This window comes from Lynx canadensis, chromosome D4 (assembly GCF_007474595.2).
Source record: "Lynx canadensis isolate LIC74 chromosome D4, mLynCan4.pri.v2, whole genome shotgun sequence".
NCBI lineage: Eukaryota > Metazoa > Chordata > Mammalia > Carnivora > Felidae > Lynx > Lynx canadensis.
In genome coordinates this window covers 66,037,410-66,063,176 of record NC_044315.2, presented here as the reverse complement: position 1 = coordinate 66,063,176, position 25,767 = coordinate 66,037,410, and the positions used below count along the sequence as shown (strand labels likewise).

At 37.2% G+C, this 25,767-nt stretch overlaps 1 protein-coding gene across 4 annotated transcripts in view; it reads right to left on the bottom strand.

Moving 5' to 3' along the window:
- Positions 1-553: 553 nt before the first annotated feature.
- Positions 554-25,767, bottom strand: part of NIPSNAP3A (nipsnap homolog 3A) — a 30,780-nt gene continuing 5,566 nt past the window's right edge. The window contains exons 4-7 of one of the 4 annotated variants that reach the window (XR_003964314.2): positions 24,291-24,440; positions 15,499-15,585; positions 761-898; positions 554-637 (exon numbers count right to left, since the gene is read on the bottom strand). Coding sequence is in view for 3 of the 4 variants with exons in the window: in XM_030294118.2 (XP_030149978.1) it covers positions 15,325-15,401; positions 15,499-15,585; positions 24,291-24,440 (314 nt within the window). In the remaining variant the exon portion in view is untranslated. Of the gene's footprint in view, positions 638-760; positions 899-9,664; positions 9,922-14,564; positions 15,402-15,498; positions 15,586-16,706; positions 16,789-24,290; positions 24,441-25,767 lie in introns of those variants that run through there. The other 3 variants (XM_030294120.2, XM_030294118.2, XM_030294121.1) reach the window with 3 other exon arrangements.

Here is a 25,767-nt window from a genome sequence, read left to right as displayed (position 1 = left end):
TGAGTTTAATATATATTATTATATCCGTGTTTAGATATCTTATGTTAATTGGCTTTCTTTAAGTTTTAAGTTTAACTTCTCATTAATGTAATTATTTCTTAAAATAGGTTTTACAAGTCCATTGCTTTGAGTAATCCTTGTGCCTCCCACCTGGAGTGGGGAGAGTGTTATGGGAGAAGTAGTTCTGGAACTTTTGCTACTTAAATATGCTGGCTTTTTGCTTTGCATAAATTGAGACACTTTCTAGCTTAAAACATTTGTGCACTTAGTTCGTGACATATATTTTTGTGTGTGAAATTCCTCTTTCATTGAAGACCCATTATCCAGTGCTCTCTAGTGTATTTCTTTTCACCTACACAAGTTGTCATAGATACCTACTAGCTGAGTAATTAATTTACTTTTTAATTTGTTTTAGTTTTACTTAACTGTAATTGTTTCTGCAGCATCTTTATAATTTGTTTAATTTATATGTGAGAAATAATTTACATTTCTCTGATTTCTTCTGAATTCAGCATCTTTTCATAATTTCGTAGGCCATATCATTTTCATTTTTGAGGACTCACTTTATTACTGTCATCCAGTTTTCTGTTGTATTGGCCATCTTTATCTTACTGATATGGAGTCTTGCTGAAAAAGCCTGAAAAAGAAGAGCAAGTTGATGTCAAAATTGCCTAAGATAACAGATGACCTTCGGTGCTGGCTTCTTGCAGAATCCAGAGAGACAGACCTGCTCAGTGGGATGGACAGCAAAGGGTCTTACCAGGTGAAGGGCTGGAAACTCACACAGCAGCAGTTTGTGGCCCTTCTGTGGAAGAGGCTGCTGACTACCAGAGGAAGTCGGAGTCGGAAGGGATTCTTTGCTCAGGGGACTCTGGCTTCATGGATGGGCGCTGGCTCCCTGACCAGAGGAAGCAGGAGAAGGTCATGGTTAAGAGAGGATGCTGGGGCCAGACTCTATGTATTTCAATACCAGTTCTGCTTCTTGCCGCTCATGCGTCTGCGGGCAAGTTACTTTGCTGTGCCTCCATCTTGTCATCTTTAGAATGAAGACAATGTACCTACGACACAGGGTTGTTCTAAGCATTAAAATGAATAACTGCTTGGATGACATGATACTGTATGTGGAAAACCCAAAAGACTACACTAAAAAACTGCTAGAACTGATCCATGAATTCAGCAAAGACGCAGGATATAAAATCAATGTACAGAAATTGGTTGCGTTTTTATACACTAATAATGCAGCAGAAAGAGAAATCAAGGAATTGATCCCATTTACAATTGCACCAAAACCCATAAAATACCTAGGAATAAACCGAACCAAAGAGGTGAAAAATCTATACACTGAAAACTGTAGAAAGCTTATAAAAGAAATGAAAGAAGACACACACACAAAAAAACGGAAAAAACATTCCATGCTCATGGATCGGAAGAACAAATATTGTTAAAATGTCAATACTACCCAAAGCAATCTACATATTCAATGCTAACCCTATCAAAATAACACCAGCATTCTTCACAGAGATACAACAAACAATCCTAAAATTTGTATGGAACCAGAAAAGACCCTGAATAGCCAAAGCAATCCTGAAAAAGAAACCCAAAGCTGGAGGCATCACAATTCTGGACTTCATGCTGTATTACAAAGCTGTAATCCTCAAGACAATATGGTACTTTCAGAAAAACAGACACACAGATCAATGGAACACAATAGAGAACCCAGAAATGGATGCACAAATGTATGGACAACTAATCTTTGACAAAGCTGGAAATAATATCCAATGGAAAAAAGTCTCTTCGGCAAATCGTGTTGGGAAAACTGGACAGCAGAAGAAAGAACCTGGACCACTTTCTTCCACCATACAAAAACAAAACAAAACAAAACAAAACAAAACCTCAAAATGGATGAAAGACCTAAACATAAGACAGGAAGCCATCAAAATTCTAGAGGAGAAAACAGGCAACAACCCCTTTGACTTTGGCCACAGCAACTTCTTACTTGACATGTCTCCAGAGGCAAGGAAACAAAAGCAAAAATTAACTAGTTTCTTCACAGAAAAAGGAAATAAAACTAGATAAAAAGCTTCTTCACAGAAAAAGGAAACAATCAGCAAAACTAAAAGGCAATTGATGGAATGAGAAGATATTTACAAATGACATATCAAATGAAAGGTTAGTATCAAAATCTATAAAGAACTTATCAAACCCAATGCCCCAAACACAAATAATCCAGTGAAGAAATGGGCAAAAGACATAGACACTTTTCCAAAGAAGACATCCAGATGGCTAAGAGACACATGAAAAGATGCTCAACATCACTCATCATCAGGGAAATACAAATCAAAACCACAATGAGATACCACCTCACACCTGTCAGAATTGCTAACATTAGCAACTCAGGCAACAACAAATGTTAGCGAGGATGCAGAAAAAGACGATCTCTTGCGCTGCTGGTGGGAATGCAAACTGGTGCAGCCACTCTGGAAAACAGTATGGAGGTTCCTTGAAAAATTACAACCCAGCAATTGCACTACAAGGTATTTATCCAAAGGATACAGGGGTGCTGTTTCAAAGGGGCACATGCATCCCAATATTTATAGCAGCACTGTCAACAATAACCAAAGTATGAAAAGAGCCCAAATGTCCATCGACTGATGACATCAGTCATATCGACTGGATAACATCAGTCCATATCGACTGGATAAAGAAGATGTGGTATATGTATCTAATACACATGATATATTACTTGGCGATCAAAAAGAATGAAATCTTGCCATTTGCAACAATGTGGATGGAACTAGAGTATATTATGCTAAGCAAATTAAGTCAGAGAAAGACAAATATATGACTTCACTCATGTGGAATTTAAGATACAAAGCAGATGAACATAAGGGAAGGGAAGCAAAAATAATATAAAAACAGGGAGATAAACCATAAGAGACTCCTAAATACAGAGAACAAACTGAGGGTTGCTGGTGGGGTGTTGGGTGGGGGGATGGGCTAAATGGGCAAGGGACAGTAAGGAAGACACTGGTTGGGATGAGCACTGGGTGTTATATATAAGTGATGAATCACTAAATTCTATTCCTGAAATCATTATTACACTATATGTTAACTAACTTGGATTTAAATTAAAAAAAAAAAAGGAGCAACTGCTTAGAATGGGCCTGACATTGAGTAGTGCTGTGTGTGTGTGTCTGGGCAAATTCAGTTTTCATAACTTGAGAAATGATACGTCCAGATGTACTTGATATATGCACTTCTTGGAAACATGATTTTTCTCTAAATTGATTTTTAACTGCAAATTGACAAAAAGGTAGCCACAGAGGAAAGAAAAAAAATGGGCAAACAGACTGAGAAGACTCACTACACTATTGCCTGCATGTGAGTGTTGGCATGCTAAGTTGCTTCCTCAGAAGGGATGAAATTATCCCACTCTATAAAACCAAGAAGTATAAAATCATGAAGTATAACACTAAGAGATTCTTCCCTGTAGACTATGTGGATAATGCAGGAGAGTATGAGTTTGGAGATACAGACCTGGATTTGAATTCTGGTTCTGCTACTTATTGGCTGTGTGACCTTGAGCACGTTACTTAGTCTCTCTGAGTTCAACTACCTTGTTCGTTGATTGGTGATGATGATACTACTACTTAGGGCTGTAACAATAACTAGATCATTGTCATGTGTTTTCCCATAAAGAAGGATTTAGGTCTTGACGCATTTTGAGGCCATTATATGGTGACAGTGGCTGCTTTTTCCCTTTCAGAGTGGGATCTTACTGGGTCATTTAGTCTTGGTCTGCAAATTACAAGTGAGCACATGAGGCCACAGTGGGAAGTGACTTCACATGGATACGCTAAGAGTAGAGACAGAACCAGGTTTTAGGTCTTCGGACTCCTGGTCCAGGGCTTTTCTCTCAGCCTTTCTCAGAGCTGAGCTGGGCTCCTGGTCCAGTGTGGTCTTTGGTCTTCAGAGGGCAGAGGACAGGACCCTATGTTCTGAGTCACCCTGACATATGACTACTGTTTTCTCTGAAGTTTTTAGCTTGGGGCTTCTGCCAGGTGGCCATAGCCTCTGGCCTTGTGCTGCCAGCTTCCAGAAATGCCTGGAGGGAAGAGGTTTAGTTCTCAGGATCTGCTGCTTCTAACCTGCCATGAGTGCCTTGGTAGAGCTCTGCTATGGGCCCTGTACTGCTCATTTGCATGCTGGCTGGTTTGGGAGGCTAGCTGGACTCTTAGGGGCTTGCCCTGTGCCCTTCTTTCTAACACTTGCCCTTGTTTTGCAATTTCCTTTCCCCTCTACCCCCTGGTTATAGATTGTCCTGCCAGCTGTGTTTGTCTGCATTGCCCTGGTGTTCAGCTTGATCGTGCCACCCTTTGGCAAGTACCCCAGCCTGGAGCTTCAGCCCTGGATGTACAACGAACAGTACACATTTGTCAGGTATGTGCTTGCCTTCTGCGCCCAGGGACAGAAGAGAGCCCAGACAGACCCAGGTGTTTACTGTGCTGAGGGCCAAGGGGAGGTGGACTCAAGAATGTGGATTTTATCAGGTGTCCCAAAGCCCCTGCACAAACTAATATTGGATGCAAAGAACAGCAGCGAATTCAACCTGAAATAATAGCTCTCTGTTGTCATATTTGAACTTTTCTCCTCTTTATACTACTGTTGTTGCTAGCAACAGTTATATGTATTTTAAGAAAATAATCTGCCCTTCTAAAATCTATGATTAAGTTATAAATGTATTTGGAAGTTTATAGGTAGGTTAAATTTGTAGTTGATTCAAAGTATTTATATACACTGTCAAAGCTTTGTACCTCTAGAAAGTTAAATCTTTGTTTTCTCCACAATAGAATTCTTGTATTTTTAAACTGTTAAGTTGTAGATACTAGCTAGTATTTGTTCTTTAGACAAAAATACCCCTTACTTATAACAAATAATCCAGTACTTCAAACAGAAGGATAAAGGAATTTCTTAATCTAGTTAAGTAGAAATTTTCTTTATTCCTATAGGATTTATAGATCTTTAGATGGGTGAGAATATGTCAATGATATAAAAACAAGAGAAGCTTAAAAAAAAAGGTATATATATTAAAAAAAAAAAAAGGTATACTAGGTGCTCTTGGGTGGCTCAGTTGGTTAAGCTTCTGACTCTTGATTTTAGCTCAGGTCATGATCTCACAGTGGTGAGATTGAGCCCCACATCTGGTTCTGTGCTGGGAGTGGAGCCTGCTTAAAATTCTCTGTCTTCCTCTCCCACTGCCCCTCCCCCTTGCTGAAAAAATAAGTTATACTCTATATATATACACATATGGTGTAGTATATATATATATATATATGCTTAAAAGCACATAGTGTATATACAATAGTGTATACACATATAGTGTAGTATATGTACGTTGTGCTAGTTTATATATACGTGTGTGTGTGTGTATAGCATTGTGTGTGTGTATATGTATACATAGTATATATGGTATAGTATGTGTATGTGTGTATATGTGTATGTATGTGTGATAGCTCAGGTTTACTTTATTTTTTTTTTTTCTAGGCTCACCTTGTATTGCTCATGGCTGTAGAGCATGAGTTTATTTTGTGTTTATAATCTGTGCCCATTATTGTTTATACTTTTTACTTGTCTATGCAAATATTCAGCCAGTAAAATCTCCCTGACCTTTGTAGAAAATCCTGGTCGTCAATGCCTAATGAATAATTGTGAAAGTACTTTTGAAATACTAATCCCTAATAACTTTGTGAGAGTACTTTTGAAACACTGATCCTTAATAGTTTCTTTACTTCACATTAAAATACATATGTAGGGGGTGCCTGGGTGGCTCAGTCGGTTGAGCGTCAGACTTCAGCTCGGGTCATGATCTCAGGGTTCGTGAGTTCGAGCCCCACATCGGGCTCTGTGCTAACAAACAGCTCAGAGCCTGGAGCCTGCTTTGGATTCTGTGTCTCCCTTTCTTTCTCTCCCCCTCCCCTGCTCATGCTCTGTCTCTCTCTGTCTCTCTCTGTCTCTCAAAAATAAATAAATGTTAAAAAAAAATACATATGTAGGAGTGCCTGGGTGGCTCAGTCGGTTGAGCATCTGACTCTTGATCTCAGCTCAGGTCATGATCTCATGGTTCATGAGCTTAAGCCCCGCATTAGGCTCCTCACTGACAGCACAGATCCTGCTTGTGATGCTCTCTCCCTCTTTCTTTGCCCCTCCCCCACTCGTTCTCTCCCTCCCTCTCTCTCTCTCTCTCTCTCTCTCAAATAAATATACCTAAAAAAATAGAAATAAGTAAAATGCATGTAAAGGTAGCAGCACCTGCATGGTGACTGACTCGGTTTCAGCACAGGTCATGATCTTGTGGGCTAGTGAGTTTGAGCCCTGCATCAGGTTCTGCACTGACAGTGGGGAGCCTGTCAGTGCAGAGCCTGCTTGGGATTCTCTCTCCCTCTCCCTCTCTCTCTGCCCCTCCCCTGCTCGTGCTCTCTTTCTAAATAAATAAATAAGTAAAATAAATAAGCTTAAAAAATACATATGCAGGGGCGCCTGGTTGGCTCAGTCGGTTAAGAGTCTGACTTTGGCTCAGGTCATGATCTCACGGTTCATGAGTTAAGCCCGGCGTCCGCCTCTGTACTGACAGCTCAGAGGCTGTAGCCTGCTTTGGATTCTGTGTCTCCCTCCCTCTCTGCCCCTCCCCGGCTTTGTGCTCTCTCTTTCTCTCAAAAATAAATAAACACTAAAAAATACATATGCAAATGTGTATTGTATATGTGTGTGTTATATATGTGTACATATATATGTACATACATACACACAACTTTGTATGTAGTTATACAGTCTCCACTCTGGAGTGTTTGTTTATCATCCTGACATCAAATATATGGCTAGTGTCTAGCCATATATATAGTGTTTTATTATTTTTGTGTTAAGAATCTAGCACTCAGAAGTGTGTAATAAAGTATTTACTTTGGGAAACTTTTTTACCTTCCAGTTCCTAGTTCTAATGAACTACTGAACTGGCTGCTTCTCATATAGCCACAGTGATGACACTCCTGAGAATGTGGGCATCCAGGAACTCTTGAATGCCCTCACCAAAGATGCTGGATACAGCGTATGGAAGGAAAGCCAATCCTCTGAATGCCGTTTTAGATCCTCCTTGGCTGGCTTCTTGTGATTGTCCCCTAGTTTACTCTCTAATATTGCATTTATCAGTTGCATATTACACTGTAACTATCATCATTTGCCCTTCGAATCATCTTTTATCTTAAAAAAGCTAATATACCAACCCAATCAGAACATCTAGGAACAAATATTTGAAGAGTGTTCTAACATCTTACAAACTGAATCATTATAGCTTTTTCTTATTGCTATAGCACATTAATATTTAATTTAATAGAATAATATACTTACTGGTCAAATGCTTTCCCCTCCTCCCCTTTCCACCAACTCCTGTACCTCAGTTTTGCTAAGGGTTTTTCCATTATATATAATTCGTGGTTTTGCTTACCAGCTTTTTCACTTTTTTTTTATTAACATTTATTTATTTTTTGAGAGTCAGAGAGAGACAGAGCATGAGCAGGGGAGGTACAGAGAGAGGGAGACACAGAATTGGAAGCAGGTTCCAGGCTCTGAGCTGTCAGCACAGAGCCAGATGCGGGGCTCGAACCCACAAACCGTGAGATCATGACCTGAGCCGAAGTCAGTTGCCCAACCGACTGAGCCACCCAGGGGCCCCTCCAGCTCTTTCACTTTAGCAACCTGAAAAGATGACATATTCACTTTGTGTGATAATACATATTTGCTTCGTTAAAAATTTTTTTTTAATGTTTATTGATTTTTGAGAGAGACAGAGCATGAGCAGGGGAGAGTCAGAGAGGGAGGGAGACACAGAATCCCAAAACAGGTTCCATGCTCTGAGCGGTCAGCACAGAGCACGATGTGGGGCTCAAACTCACAAACCTGAGATCATGACCTGAGCCGAAGTCGGACGTTTAACCAGTTGAGCCACCCAGGTGACTCCCGTATTTTCTTCTTTTAACATACATTTTTCATGACGTGCCTTCAAAACCCTTTTATAAGGCACTGTATAAATAAATTCAGTGAATGACCATACGCCTCTAAGTGTCTAGTGGGGAGGGCAAAGGTACTTTAAGGGATCACTGAGTAAAGAGAGTGAGGAGAGGTGAGGAGCTAATGAGAGTGCAATGCTGGTAGAAGTGGGTTCAGTTTTCCAGGCTAGAAAGGCAAAAGAGGCATGACCCTCATTCAAATACTACTGCTTTGATAAAGAACACCATTGATGTGTATTGGAGGCAGTCTGAAGGCAATATCTCTGTACTGACAACTCTTACTGAAATTCAATTTTAAGTTTTTCAAAAAGTGGTAGAACTGAGGAAAATTTGAATGGGACACCTACCAGTGGCATTGAGCTTTGTCTTAGCCAGCCATCTTTTGAGGCTTTAGAGTGTGGACTTCAGGAGGTACTGTGTCTTACTCTGACTTTTGTATCAAGTCACAGTGCTTTAGAGAGAACTAGAGAGCAATACACAAATCTGTTCCTTTGATATTTTTAGTACATTCAAGCATAACATAAGAATGTGGCTGCACGTTAAATTGTAGAATTTGAAGCTAGGAAGGATACTAGAAATGACTTGTTGCAACATGTCATTGTGTACTTTTATTTTACTAGTGGAGAAGATAAGACCCAAGAGGGCAAGCGTCTTATTGGTGGTCCACAGGGATTCAGAGCTCAAGTCAGGCACAAAGGATTTGTCTTTTGTCACCCAGGGTGCTTGCAAACAACCTAGCTCTTCATGCACTGAGCACCCTCTCCCCATCCCTCCCCAACCCCAATTCTCTACTCATTTTAAGACATAAAGTGAATCTTTCCATTCTGCACCAGATTTTCAGCACATTGAGCATAACGTGCAGACTCCTTGCCTGACCTGATCATCTGGCACCTGCCTCCCTCCACCCCTCCTCTTCCACTTTCTCCCTCCTAGCTCATCTCGCCCCAGCCACACTGCCTTCCTGCTGTTCCTCAAACATGGAAAGCTCATTTTCTCACTTTCTATTGCCCTTGCTTATAGTGTTCTTTCTTCCCAAATCTTTTCCTGGCTTCTCTTTCTAATCGTGTATGCCTTGGGAGAAGTATCACCCTCTTTGGGAGAAGTAGCCCTGTTTCCCTCCGTTTCCCTCTTATTTTGTTTTATTTTTGGCTAGGTGACATTTGTTTATTGCCAAATTCCTGCACAGGAATGCAAGCTCCATGCAGGCAGAGAGTTTGTCTTGTTCACCCCAGACTCTCAAATGTGCCGAACAGTGTCTGGCACGTAGATGCTCAGTGAATATTCATTGAGTGAACACAGGGGCAGGAGGCCAAATGCTGGTGGACTGCATTGACTGGAGTTTGGTAGGTGAGCATTTCGGGCCTCTTTGTGTTCCATCATCCTTAACTGCAAAGGAAGTTTGCGGCTCACAGGTCTGTGGGGAGATCACACAAATGGTGAGGGGATAGATGCATGTTTGTGGTTGTTATTGATTGATCTGTGCTCCTGAGGCACCAGGAAAGGCCAGGCCCTCTCGGGTGATGCTACCTTTGATGTCTTCCCTCTGCAGAGACATGCCTTGCTCAGTGGGGGAAGAGGAGTGGACCACCACCCCGGTTCCCCAGACCATCACGAAACTCTTCCAAAGTGGGAACTGGACGATGGAGAACCCCTCACCCGCCTGCCAGTGTAGCAGCGACAAAATCAAGAAGATGCTGCCTGTGTGTCCCCTGGGGGCAGGGGGGCTGCCTCCTCCACAAGTGAGTCAGTCTCAGTGTGACTGAGCAGATGGCGGTGCAGGGTGGGCTGGGGCGCTTCCGTTAGGAAGAAGGAATGGATGACCAGTCATGCAGGGGGTTGTCTTTCAGTCTTGATCTTAATTCTGTGGGGACAAGAAGCATGTGAGTTTTGAAGGGAAGAAGCTGGTCCATAAGTTTCTAACTTAGCTTAGCTTGTTTCTCTAGTTTGAAAAAAGTCAGCCTAGCTTACTTACCTGTTCGAGTTAAAACCAGAACCCAACGCTCGGGATCAGTGGGCTGTGGAAGACACACTCTGGCTTCTCCCGCTGAGGTAGTGTTGACAGAACATATAGCATGACAGGCCTGGCTTCATCCCCGATTCTGCCACAGATGAGCTGGTGACCTGGGACAGGCCCCTCAGTGCCTGGACCTGTTTCCCCACCTCTGAATTAGGGAGGCTGGCCCATGAAGCTTCTGTGGGTCTTAAAATTCTGACATTCTCTGAGACTGTGAGTGTGGGGAGCAGTCCTGAGCCTTTTTTCTGAGAACAATTTCAGGAAGAGGCTTGTTTGTGATCTCCCTCTGCTGCTGTATCAGTATCTAGGTTGCAGGGTGAGGACAAGTGATTTCAAATGGGTGTTAGAATTTAAAGGTATCCTGGTTACTTCTCCCTAAAATAACAGCTGATCTATCATCAGTATAACTCCAGTGAACAAGAGAATTCACTGGGCATAGAGTCAATGATACTGCTCCCCTAAATACCTTTGTGACTATACAGAATCATATTCTACTGTCTATTGTTTAGCAGTTCAGAATAATTTCCTGGGAACATGTTAGCTTGGCAGAAGGGAATGGCCAATGCTGAGGGCAGAATGGACTAGGCCTTGGTGTTTGGATGATGGCAGTGTCTGGGCCCTATGGGGAGAGTCTGGCCACACTGTGATCTATTTGAGGGACACGTCTCATTGTTATTCATTTTATTTTTTGTCCCAGTTGTGGTCCATAAAGACACACGTGCTTTGTTTACTTTAAATTTCTAGTTCACTCATGTTATTAAATAAGGCAGTCTTTAAATTTGTTTAATTCAAATATGATTCTTATACCCTAGTTACACTTTTCTCCCAAATCAGATTCCCAGAATGTCATATGGACCCCAGAATAGTTTTTCAGTTTTCACCTTTACATGGACCCAAGAAGGATTGAAGAAATGGTTAAAACCACCTATTTCCTTGTTTTTCAACCCATTTGTTCTGAGTTTTGAAGGAATAAGTGGAACTTGAGAAGAAAAGGAAGAATCCTTAAAGTTCATTCTCATTCATCTCCGGGAAAACGAGATACCTTATATAACTGCCTCAAACCTATGTCACTGCTTCTCACTTTCCCTCTTTTGCCTGTTTTCCAAGATCCAATACCCATAGAACTCAAAGAGTGCAGAATGGGACCCCTAAAGTAGCCTCCATGCTAGGAAGGAGCCATGGCTGGTCTGTCAGGCCTCCCTAACCTGCTCTGGTCAGTGTCCCTCACTCTTCTGTGAGAAATGAGTTTAAGAATTCTCTATGCTTGCACCAATGGGTTAACAGGGCTTAGGGTGGAAAGCAGCCACAGGGCAAAAGTGCCCAAGATTAGTTGTTAAGTAAAACAAAGCTTAGGGTGGAAAGGGTCTGAGAACAGTTAGAGGTGGAAAGCCACTATAGGGCGGAAGACCCAAGGTTAGCTGGTGAAAAGGGTGCCTTGTCAGCTTTGAGGCAGCATGTTCCAGCAATCTTAAACTTTGGAGATAAGAGCTACTTGGCTGTATCTTCCACAGAGAAACACTGTCCATCTGCTGTCTGGCGCCATTATCTCATCATGCTTTAATCTCAACTTCTAACGTCACTTGCCCCCCAAACCCTTTGCGTCTTACACACACAAGTTAATGGCACACAAGTTAATTTTTTGCATGTTTACTTTTTGCATGTACACCATGTATGTAAAACCTTGAGAGCTCAATAAATACAGAGATGAAACCCCTGTTTGGGGCTCTTGTTCTCCCGGAAATTGGCCTCTCTCGTATTCAATTCTGTGTCCACTCTCTTGCTGGACAAGAGAGAACTCCAGACTCAAAGTCTGCTACACTGTTCCTTTTGAATCCCCATCTGCTTGCCTTGAGACCCAAATTCAGGCCTGAGTCACCAAGGTTAGAGGAGCATCTGTGAGATAAATAGCCATTTTTTGCTCAATATCTTAGATATCAGCCTATAATCAGGTCAAGGTCCCTTCCCTTTCCCACTGTAGTTTCTGTTAGCCTCCGTGGGCAGGGACCATAGAGTCAAAAGATTGCCAGAATCCATTAGGGTTGGCTGGGATGTAACTTTCACAAAGTCTAAATTTGAATTTCTTTTGAAGAGGAAATATCTAAATATTTAAATAAATATCTAATACCACATGTACATACTCATGTACATACTCAACACTGTCTGTGTTTTAATGTCAGGCTGTTGTTTAGGTATGGTGTGTTTTCCCTGGGTGCCAGTAATTCTCAATCACCTCCTCTAAGTCAAAGGATTCCATTAAACAACTGAAGAAACACTTGAAGCTGGCCAAGGTACTTTATTCATCCCAAGATTTTTCAGAAAAGTGGGCCCAGAGTTGCAGGTACATGTGCGTCATTGGTAGGTCAGTCAGGTCACCTAGCAGCTTTTTGTTTAAGACTTTTGCATACAAAACCATCACTGGTATTTAGTGATCTTGCACCAGCCAAGAATGAGCTACTCAGTGTGTATTTAATACTTGAAAGTGTAGATCCTATATATGGAGCATGGCAATTATTCTTTCTCTTATCTCCTACAGAGTATCAATATAGGTCATTAGGAATTTCATACAAGACCCTGAATCATGGACTTATAGGACCATTCTTATAATCAGAATCTTTTTTTTTTTTTTTTTCAACGTTTATTTATTTTTGGGACAGAGAGAGACAGAGCATGAACGGGGGAGGGGCAGAGAGAGAGGGAGACACAGAATCGGAAACAGGCTCCAGGCTCTGAGCCATCAGCCCAGAGCCCGACGCGGGGCTCGAACTCACGGACTGCGAGATCGTGACCTGGCTGAAGTCGGACGCTTAACCGACTGCGCCACCCAGGCGCCCCTTATAATCAGAATCTTAGAATTTCTTTTCTTTTTTGTTTTTAGAATTTCTATATCTATTAGATTGATATGCTATACACTGTTGCTTTTACACTTATTTACAGCTGGATTAATTTAACTTATTTGAGTAGTTTCACACTAATATTTTCTCTACTTACTAAGTTTTCAAGCCACATACCTTTGCTCTTATAAGGTCAAGAACAGTGGACAAAAGCTAATGCCATTAGGCCAGTCTCAGACCTCTTTCAGTAGTTTCATTATGGTACTAGACTCTTTTTGTTAAAAAATTTTTTTAATGTTTTGTTTAAATTTGAGAGAGAGAGAAACAGAATATGAATGGGGAAGGAGCAGAGAGAGAGGGAGACACAGAATTTGAAGCAGGCTCCAGGCTCTGAGCTGTCAGCACAGAGCCTTATGTGGGGCTTCAACCCACTAACTGTGAGATCATGACCTGAGCCAAAGTTGGACACTTAACCAACTGAGCCACTCAGGCGCCCCAGTACTAGACTGTTTTTAACTTAGTGACATGTTTTGTGTTTGTTTTTCAGATTTTTGACTTGAAAACAATCATGCTTAAACTCTGAATAAAATAAATACATTTTATTTAGTGAAGAGATGTTTTTCCCTGGGCTATTCATCAGATGTTTGTGTGTGTGTGTGTGTGTCCTCCTTAATTGTGTCTTCAACTGCATCATTGACTCCTCAGATCTTCACTGACTTTCTCTTTCCAGGAAGAGCATGTCAGTGGACATTCTTGTGTCCATCTGTGTTGTCTTTGAAATGTTCTTCATCTCAGCCAGTTTTGTTGTGTTCCTGATCCAGGAGCAGATCAGTAAAGGGAAACTCCTGCAGTTCATTAGCAGATTGTAACCTGTCATGTACTGGCTCTCCAATTCTGCATGGGATATGGTAAGAACACCTGTCTGCTGTTGCTTTCTAAATCTCCATCAGGGCTATGGATTGGATGAAAGAGCCTTTGACTTTTCTAAAAGTGTTCTGGCTAATCTAAAGATGAATGAAAAAGGGAAAGGCAGAAGCAGTTGTATATTTTCATGACACAGAGCTGATCTCATGCCACAGAGAAAATCTGTCTACACTGACTGCAACTAACATTACTATCACCTAATTTCCTAGACTTTTCAAAGAAACATTGAGGTAGAAGACTCTTAGTTAAAACTCAAAACCAATGCCTCAGACTTCTGATAGGTTTTAACCTCCAGAGTTAGGGTGTTCTTTGCCTTACTAGGAAACTTATTTGTCCTTTGAATCCTTGAGGACCAGATAAATGAGAGGTGAGTATGCTTCCTGCTTTTCCATTTTCCCTCAGACAGCTAATAATTTACTGTGTTGTATTTGCAATATGTGTTAGAAACATAAATTCATATAGCTGTAACTATAGACTACCAGGAGAGCTCGGAAGTACCAAATCTAGTTTGAGAAGGCTGAAATACTCAAGTAAAATAAAAATGAACATTGTAAGAAAACCCTAGTATATCTGAGACAGTACTGAAGAAATTCTCCTTGTAGAGCTATCATCATGCTATTTATTTGAGGTAAGTTAACATTTAAGTATATTTATTACTGTCTCATTACCTTATAGCAACACAGTAGCTCCAGATCAGAGGATAAAAATATAAAACACAATAAAAAACGATCAGAATGTATCTGTAGGCATTTATTAGGGCAAACATTTCCATAACCATAAATATCTCATTATCACAAATAGATGTCCCAAGTATCTTTGTTAAATTGTGATTCAAAATGAAGTAAAAGTTAGTAAAATAAATTGTAAATGAAGACATTTTCAGCATATAAACCAATGAGTCTTTAAAAATTTTTCATATGAGGACCTATTAACATTATTTTCCACATATGTAATTAATTATTAATGTAAAACAAAATGAATAGAGATGATAATATACTTTTCCATAATAAACAGGTTTAATATTTTTATGAATCCCATTTGGTATTACAAAATAAGTTTTACTGGACAAAAACTTTTAAAATCTCAGAAAAATAGACATGAAAAGGTTGATAATATATATAAATAACTTAAAAATATCATAGGCATGGAAATGTAACATAATCATTTCAATATAAGGAAATGCAATAAAAGTAGAAGGCTGTAAACATAGAGAACAAGAGATATTCTGAAATAAATGAAAAATCAAGATCTTGAAGGAATGACAACTATTTTTAATATACGACAGATACTGAAATGCCAAACGGAAAATGAACAGAACTATTTCCTCAAGAGGTCATGACAGTGGACAGAAGCAGCTTTTAAAAATGCAGAGGGCACAGCAAATTAACTTACCACCTCCTTCAAATAAAAATGAAAATCTCTTGGGAGAATTTAAGCACCATTAGCAGACACAACTTATAGCAGTTAATGCAATGCTTTGTATTTCAGAGGAAAATTATTTCAATGGGGAAAATGACGTAGGAATCAGAAGCATATTTTGCTGAGACTCAAGGAAGTTAACACTTTCCCGAACTGGAAAAAAAACATTTTATAATGTTGGAAAGTTATAAAGTTAAAAAGTGAATCAAATTTGTTGTACAAATAATTCATGCCTAGTGAAATAGCTTACCAGCTGCCACAACTCTGGGATCCTCATGAGACTGATGTCTCCCAGCTGCACGACTGTCTGCACTCTCATTCCACCAAAGAACATGAACTGCAGAAATAACCAAAAATAGATTCTAAAGACTATAGCATTACTACAATAAATACAGAAAAATTAATCAGAAACATTAAGTCTTATTCTTTAAATCAAAATAGTAAATATCAAAAAGGTAAAACTGAGTATGTTAGTGATAAGATTTCAGAGGGGTCAGTGATTTGGGAGGTAAATTTATAAATTACTTAATCAAACTTTTTATAGATGAAGAAACAGATGGTTGGAGAGAAAAAGTTAGTAAAACCACTAAAGACACAATTAAGTCTAGAACCAAGCCTGTGACTTCCTAATACATTTTAGTTTATTAAAAAAAGCAAGATTATATAAGAATTATATTTACTACTGGAAATTTGGATGATACAAAGAAGAAAATTAAAAGCAGAATTTGAACCACCTAGAGAGAAACTCTATTGCTATTTAGTGCATTTCCTTTAAACAAATGAATAAAATAAAAAATGCATATTTTCCATGGCAGTAATCTTAATTTTTAATGGCTATGTGAATTCCTCCTTATAGATATGACAACTTTTTATCCAAACTTCTTATTATTGACCAATCAGATTAATTCCATTATTTAAATTTTTTGAATTAATTAATGTTTTTGTGCATAATGTTTTACAAATTTTTAATAACTATAATATAGGACATGTTAGCTCTATAGGAAAATGCGGATAAAAAGAGAAAAGAGTAATCATTTCTATACCACCTAGGGAAAAAACCCACTTTTTTGCTGCATCTCTTTCCATATTTATGTATATGTATCTATTTTTATGGATATATATTATACACACATAAACATACAAATTTATGGTTATATAAATACATGATGAAATGTACTTTTTTCTGGATTATATGTGTTATTACATAAAAAATGTTTTTTTGTAAATAATACTGATACAAACATCATTAGAGTAGCATCTACATGTATATCTGTAATGATAATGCTGATGACAACTCATATAAATATTTATTCATTGTTTACTATGTGCTAGACCTGGTTTTAAGCATTTTGCATGTATTAACTCATTTAGTCTTCATAATAATTTTATATAGTAGATTACTATTATCATCACTTTATGGATGAGGAAACTAAGGCACAATGAGGTTAAGTAACTTACCTAGGGTCACAAAGTTATAAGTGGTGAAGCTGGGATTCAAACCCAGGCAGTCTGGATCTGATTATTTTCTTAATATAAACTCCTAAAATTTAAATTGAGAGAACCAAAGAGTATATCTTATACATACACACTCATAAATATACAGTGTATATATTATACACTGTCCTCCAGAAATGAAGTATTGATTTATACTCAGCATATTACTATTCTCCTAGTACACTAAGAATAAATTTAAGATTAAAAAGTGTGTGTGCACACATATTTTCATTATTTTTTTTCTTATAAAAGTGATACATGTCCATTATAGTAAATTAGAGACTTAAAAGACCTTTAATCTCATTATTTAAATATGACTATATATTTTATGTCCTTTCAAATTCCCTTCTTGTATAACTAAACACACCTACATATCCATGCATATTTCCTTAACATTGGCAAAAACAATTTAAAAAATTAAGGCTTTTTGCTCAAGGCAGCCCCAACTTGCCTCTTAACACCGGGACCAAACCCTGCCCACAACAGGCAAAGAGAGCCATTTCAGACAACTGGACTAAAGGCAGATGTGGCTCAGCCACAACAGTAAGGTGCATGCAACACATACAGAAGATACCCTTGAAGGGAAATTGCACCGCAGGGCACTACAGGACCTCTGCTTCATAAGGCCACTACTTGCAAAAGCAGGAGATGTAGCTTACTTTCCTAACACACAGAAACAGACACAGAGAGTTAGACAAAATGAAGGCATAGAAGAATATGTCTCAAATGAAAGAAGAGGACAAACTCACAGCAAGAGAGCTAAATGAAACAGATAAGCAATATGCCTGATAGAGAATTTAAAGTAATGATCATAAATATACTCACTGGACTTGAGAAAAGAGTAGAGGATCTCCGTGAAACCCTCAAAAAAGAGAGAGAAAATACAAAAAAGAACCAGTGAAAGATGAAGAACTCAATAAGTGAAATTAAAAATACACTAGAGGGAATAAATAGTAGATTAGAGGAAGCAGAAGAATGGATCAGTGATCTAAAAGACAGTAATGGAAAGCAATCAAGCTAAACAGGAGAAAGAAAAAAGATTAACAAAAATGCGAGAATAGGTTAAGGGAACTCAGCAATACCATCAAGTGTAATAACATTAACATTATAGGGATCCCAGAAGAAGAGAGAAAAGGGGTAACACATTTATTTGAAGAACTAATAGCTGAAAACTTCCTAAATCTGGAGAGGGAAACAAATCTAGAGTCCTAACGCACAGAGAGCCCCCAACAATATCAACCCAAGGAGGTCCACACCAAGACACACAGTAATTAAAATGGCAAAAAAGTACTAATAAAGAGAAAAATGTAAAAGCATCAAAAGAAAAGAAAATAGTTACATATGAGAGAAACTCCATAAGGCTACCAGCTGATTTTTCAGCAGAAACTTTGCAGGCTAGAAAGGAGTGGCATGATATATTCAAAGTGCTGAAAGGAAAAAAACTGAAACCGAGAATACTCTATGCAGCAAGGCCATCATTCAGAATAGGAGAGATACAGAGTTTCTCAGATAAACAAAAATTAAAGGAGTTCATCAACCACTAAACCAGGCTTACAAGAAATATTAAAGGGGATTCTTTAAGTGGAAAAGAAAAACCAAAAGCAGGAGTAAGAAAATGAGGAAAGGAAAAAATTTCACAGGTGCATATAAACATAATAAAAGTAGACTAATCACTTATAAAACAGTACGGAGGTTAAAACACAAAGCAGTAAAATCAAGTATATCTATAAAAATCAGTCAAGAGATTAATAAAGGGATGTAAAGTATGACATCATATACCTAAAACATAGAGGGGAGGGGAGTAAAAATTTAGTGTTTTTAGAATGGGTTCAAACTTAAGGGACCATCACCTTAATATAGATTGTTATATGCATAAATGTATATATAAACCTAATGGTGACCACAAATAAAAAAACTGGTAATAGATATGCAAAAAATATACAGAAAGGAATCCAGGTATATTACTAAAGAAAGCCATCAAACCACAAAAGAAGAGAGCAAGAGAAGAAAGGGACAGAGAATACCACCACAGAACAAGTAACAAAATGGCAATAAGTACAGACCTGTCAATAATTACTTTGAATGTAAATGGATGAAATGCTCCAATCAGGGTAACTGAATGGATAAAAGGGGAAGATATTTATATGCTGTTTACAGAGATTCATTTCAGACCAAAAGACACATGCAGATTGAAAGTGAAGAGATGGGAAAACATTTATCATGCAGATGAAAAGAAAACTGGGATAGCAATACTTGTATCAGGCAACACTGGAAGACATAAAGAAGAGCATAATCATAAAGGGAACAATCCAACAAGAAGATATAAAACTTGTAAATACTTATGCAAATTACATGGGATTACCCAAATACATAAAGCAGCTATTAACAAACATAAAGGAAATAATCAGTAGTAATTCAATAATAGTAAAGGACTTTAACACCCCACTTACATCAATAGATAGATCACCCAAAGAGAAAATCAACATGTTAACAGTGGCTTTGAATGACACATTGGACCAGATTAACAGATACATTCAGAACCCCCATCCTAAAAACAGTGGGATACACATTCTTTCAAGTGCACACGAAACATTCTCTGGAAGAGATCATACGTTAGGCCACAAAACAAGTCTCAACAAATTAAAAAAAAAAATACTAAAGTCATACCACGCATCTTTCCCAACCACAACACTAAGAAACTAGAAATCACAAGAAAAAATATGTAAAGATCACAAACACATGGAGGTTAAATAACATGCTACCAAACAATGAATGGGTCAACCAAGAAATCAAAGTGGAAGTAAAAAAATACATGGAGGCAAATGAAGATGAAAACACAACAGTCCAAAATCTTTGGGATGTAGCAAAAGCTGTTCTAGGAGGGAAGTTTATAGTAATACAGGTCTACTCAAGAAGCAAGGAAAATGTCAAACTCCTGAACCTTACACCTAAAAGAGCTAGAAGAAAAAGAACAAACAAAACCCCCAAACAGTAGAAGTAAATACTAAAAATTAGAGCAGAAATAAATGAAATAGAACCACAAAAACAATAGAACTGATCAATGAAACCCAGAGCTAGGTCTTTGAAGAGAACAACAAATTTGATAAACTTTTACCCAGACTGTTCAAAAACAGAGAGAGAGAGAGAGAGAGAGAGAGAGAGAGAATCAAATAAACAAAATCAGAAATGAAAGGGGAGAGATAACCACCAAAAACACAGAAATAGAAAGGGTTAGTCAGAAAATATGATGAAAAATTATATGCTAACAAACTGGGCAACCTAGAAGAAATGGATAAAATCCTAGAAACATTAAGACTTCCCAAAAATGATTCAGGAAGAAACAAAATTTAAAGACTGTACAAGCAATGTAATTGAATCACTAATCAAAAAACTCCCAACAAACAGAAGTCCAGGACCAGATGGCTACACAGGTGAATTCTACTAAACATTTAAAGAAGAGTTAATGCCTATTATTCTCAAACTATTCCAAAAAGTAGAAGAGGAAAGAAAGCTTCCAAATTCATTCTATGAAGCCAGCATTACCCTGACACCAAAACTAGACAGACACTACAAAAAAGAGAACTATAGGCCAATATCTCTGATGAACATAGATGCAAAGATCTGTAACAAAATAAGAGCAAACTGAATCCAACAATATATAAAGAAATCATTTACATTCATCAAGTAGGATTTATTCCTGAGATGCAAGCGTAGTTCAATATTTGCAAAGCAATCAACATGATACATCACATCAATAATGGAAAGGATAAAAACCATATGATCATTTCAGCAGATCTAGAAAATGCATTTGACAAGGACAACATCCATTCATGATAAAAACCCTCCTTAAAAAGTAGGTGTAGAGAGAACATACCTCAACATAATAGAGGCCATATATGAAAAACCCACAGCTAACATCATACTCGATGAAAAACAGAGCTTTTCCACTATGGTCAGGAACAAGACAAGAATGTCCACCAATTTTATTCAACATAGTACTGGAAGTCCTAGCTACAGCAATCAGACAAGGAAAAGAAATAGAAAGCATCTAAATTGGTAAAGAAGAAGCAAAACTTTCACTATTTGCAGATGACATGGTACTATATATAGAAAACCCTAAAGACTCCACCAAAAACTACTGGAACTGAAAAATGAATTAAGTAAAGTTGCAGGATACAAAAATCAATATACAGAAATCCATTTCATTTCTACACATAAAAAAGTAGCAAAAAGAGAAATTAAGAAAAATATCCCATTTACAATTGCATCAAAAATAAAATACGTAGAATAAACTTAACCAAGGAGGTGAAAGACCTGTACTGTGAAAACTATAAAACACCAATGAAAGAAGTTGAAGATTATACAAACAAATGGAAGGATATTCCATGCTTATGGATTGGGAGAACCAATATTGTTAAAACATCCATACTACCCAAAGCAATCTGCAGATTTAATGCAATCCTATAAAAATACCAATAGCATTTTTCACAGAACTAGAACAAATAATCCTAAAGTTTGTATGGAACCACAAAAAATCCTGAATAGCAAAAGTAATCTTGAAAAAAAAGAACAAAACTGGAGGCATCATAATCCCAGATTTACTAGAAATCTGTAGTAATCAAAACAGTATGGTACTGGCACAAAAACAGAAAATAGATCTATAGATCAGTGGAACAGAATACAGAGCCTAGAAATAAACCCACGATTATACTGTCAATTAATCTTTGACAAAAGAGGCAAAAAAAAAAAGACTTTTTAACAAATGGTATTGGGAAAACTGGATAGCTACATACAAAGAATGAAATTGGACGACTTTGTTTCACTATACACAAAAATAAACTCAAAATGGATTAAAGACCTAAATATGAGACCTGATACCATAAAAGTCCCAGGGGAAAACACAGGCAGTAGTTTCTTTGACATTAGCCATAGCAACATCTTTCTTGATATGTCTCCTAAAGCAAGAGAAACAGCAAAAATAAACTATTGGGACTACATCAAAATAAAAGCTTTTAAATAGCAAAGGAAACCATCATCAATACTAAATACAACCTACTGAATGGAAGAATATATTTGCAAATGAAAAATCTGATAAAAGGTTAATATCCAAAATCTGTAAAGAACGTATACAACTCAATACCCAAAAAACAAATAATCCAATTTAAAAATGGGTAGAAGATATGAATAGACATTTCTCCAAAGAGACACCCAGATGGCCAATGGACACATGAAAAGATGCTCAACATCATTCATCCTCAGGGAAAAGCAAATCAAAACTACAATGAGATATCACCTCACATCTGTTAGAATGGCTAAAATCAAAAACAAAAGAAACAACAAGTGTTGGCAAGGATGTGGAGAAAAAGGAACCATCATGGACCATTTGTAGGAATGCATATTGGTGCAGCCACTGTGGAAACAGTATGAAGGTTCCTCAAAAAATTAAAAATAGAATTACCATAGGATACAGTAATTCCACTACTGGGTATTTACCCAAAGAATATGAAAGCATGAATTTGAAAAGGTTTATGCACCCCATGTTTATTGAGCATAAATTACATAGTCAAGATATGGAAGCAGCAGACCAAGTGTCCATTGATAGATGAATGGATAAAAAAGATGTGGTATGTATATACAATGGAATATTACTCAGCCATAAAAGGAATGAGATCTTGTCATTTGCAAACATATGGATGGATCTAGAGGGTATAATGCTATGTGAAATAAGTTAATCAGAGAAAAACAAATACCACAGGATTTCACTCATAGTGGAATTTAAGAAAACAAATGAACAAAGAAAAAAAGTGATGAAAAACAAATTCTTAAATATAGAGAACAAACTGGTGGTTGCCAGAGAGAAGGTGGGTAGAGAGATGGGTGAAACAGGTGAAGTGGATTAAGAGTACACTTATCATGATGAGTTCTGAGTAACGCACAGGATTGTTGAATCACTATATTATACACCTGAAACTAATATAACACTGTATGTTACTTATACTGAAATAAAAAAAATAATGTCAAAGAACCAAGCCTTTTTATTTATGTTGCCAGGTTTTTTTGAGGGAAGATGAAGTAGTTACAAATCCTACAAGTAGAACTCATTTTTTTCTGACCTAGGTTATACTCTACCTGTATAATGTATCTCTATTAGGTAAAAACTGGCATCTTATGAGGTGCCTAGGTAGCTCAGTTGGTTAAGTATCCGACTTCTGCTCAGGTTATGGTCTCACGGTTCATGGGTTTGAGCCCCACATTGGGCTCTGTGCTGACAGCTCGGAGCCTGGAGTCTACTTCAGATTCTGTGTCTCCCTTTCTCTCTGCCCCTCCCCTGCTCATGCTCTGTCTCTTTCTCTCTCTCTCTCTCTCTCTCTCTCTCTCTCAAAAATAAACATTAAAAAAGAATTAAAGCATCTTATTTTGTTTTAATCTGCATCTTTAATATATTTTTAGGAGTCATCTGTGTCTACCTTTGCAGAATATTTATTTTTTGCTCTTGGATTTCATTTAAGGTGTTTTGGGAGGAACTAAGTTTGAGCTTTGTATAATAAAATCATCAATTTATTCTTTTTTTCCTTCATAGTTTCTTCATTTGCTTTTTGGCTTAGAAATACTGTTTCTATACATGTCATTAAATAAATTTATCTATATTTTGTTTTATTAGTTGTATGAATTCATCAGTTTGCCACAAGAAAACTCTCTGAAATTCTGACTGGAATATCTTTTGACTTTAAACATTAAATATCCCAAATAGACATTTTATTAAATAAATTAATAAATCATTTACTTATATCTTATATATACTATAAATATATCTAAGTAGTGGAAATGGGTAATTTTTTTTCTTTGGGCTTGTCTATGTTTTTAATATTTATAATGACTACATAGTACTTTTTCACCCAGAAATAATCTCTACCCCAAGTAATGTTATTTAAAAAAAATCACAAAAAGCAGACTTTCAGTTATAAGATATTAAATAAGTTTTGGGGATGTAATACACAACATGATGACTACAGGTAACACTTCTGTATTGTATATTTGAAAGCTGATAGTAGAGTATATCTTAAAAGTTGTCATCAGAAGGAAAAACAATTTGTAACTGAGGTGATGGATGTTAACTAAACATACTGTGGTGACCATTTCACAATATATACAGATAACAGATTATTAAACTTGTAACATGTTATATCAATTATATCTCAATAAAACTGGGAAAAAAGGAAAAATCATTAAAAGTACATTCAGAGGAAAATAACATAACAGAAATAGGTAACTTTTTCAGGTTCCTTTCAATTTTTAAAATTTTATCATTTTGATGTATCAGGGAAAAGAGCAGTTCTGTATTTGAAAAAAAAAACTTTATAAGGTGAATAACATTCCAAATAAATGTAAAACAGGTTTGCTCAACCCTCAAATTTACAAAAAGCTAAAAACTGGGCAATAAAAAATGAAATATAGTCCACAATGAGAACAGAGACAAATTGACCAAAGGAACTTAATGTGGATCACCAATATATTTTGCAATTTCATGGAAGAAATGGACAACTGTACCTCTGTTGAGTACTCCATATTCTGCATGGAACACTCCAACTAGTTTTGTGTAGCCTCGATTGACATGCGTATGAACTGCCCTTTTAAATGGGTCACCCCACAGAGCTGGCCCACCAGGTTTCATCTGAAATGTAGCTAGTTCATAGACTCCTAGAATAGGGAGAAAAATAATTATTTTATAGAACATATTCAAGAAATTTCTAATCATGTTTAGTTTGGTTCCAGTGCAAGGATAACTACACAAATAGATTTTGAGGATCATACCCATATACATGTTCATGTAGACATAATTTATTAATAATTTGCATTGTTTTTCTTTGCTTTTATGTTTAGTCAGTCTTGGTCCCACTTAAAGGGTCAGTCGTTTAAACTTAGTATACAGAACAAACCAAAATGGATGGACTCTACAGGTAAGGTATTATCTAAGCTATTTTTAATCTACAGAAATTGTCAATAAAAGTGAAAACTTATAATGGAATAGGATATTTCTAGTTGTCTAAGTCTGTACTTTATAAAGTAAATGAAAAAGGAAGTATTTCTAGTCTCTTATAGTTCCATTTTTCTTTCCAATTTTCACTACTTTTCTCTTTATATAAGTTCCCCTTATAGGATTCCTTTTCTAACAGGAGCAGCAAGCAAGTAATGAGCCTGAAGTGATTGTCTTAGAATTCTGAGGAAAAAAAATAATTCTAAAGGAGATGGTTTTACTATTCCCAAATATCCAGGTAAATACTTGAAAAGCATTTTACCGTCTTGATGGAAATATAGACTGTGTGAAGGGAAGGAAACCAGGGGACAAGTAGATTTGAGAAGTAAAAGAAAAACATGCAAAAGTTCCTGAAGAATTATGAATAACATAGAGGAAAAGAACCAAACAAGATCTGATACTTTCTGAGAAGCCAACCAGTTCATTCAGTTAGTGCTGGGCTGAGGGGGAGCTAAAAGGCTAAGTTTTTAAATAAGAGTTTTCAAATCTTTTGTAATCTAAAATGCATTGCAAAGTTAGGAATAATGGGGAAAATAAAATAACATTTAAATTAGTTTATGCTTTTGCTAATCTGACCTTTGTTTAAAACTGGATTGAGGTAATAATTTCTTTAAGTCAGCAAGAAGTGAAATCAGCAAGAAGACAAATCTTTAGGAATTATTTTCAAACTGAGAAATAAGAAAGAGGAAGACATAAAAGTTAGACTACAGTAATGCAGCTTGGCAATTTCAGTTAATTCATTCCCCTAGTCCATTTTATAAACAAACATGTACTTAGATTAGTTGTAATCTATGGAAAAATACTTTTATATTTAAAAAATTACATTATTTTAAAATTATGACAAAGTATCACATACTATCCCTTACCTACCCATAGATGTGTTCCCTGCTCCCTAGGCCCAACTTCTCAACCTTTAGTGACCATGTCAACTTTTTCTATAATACAGCTAAGCTTTAAGAATCAATAAGATACCAATATGGAAAAAAACTT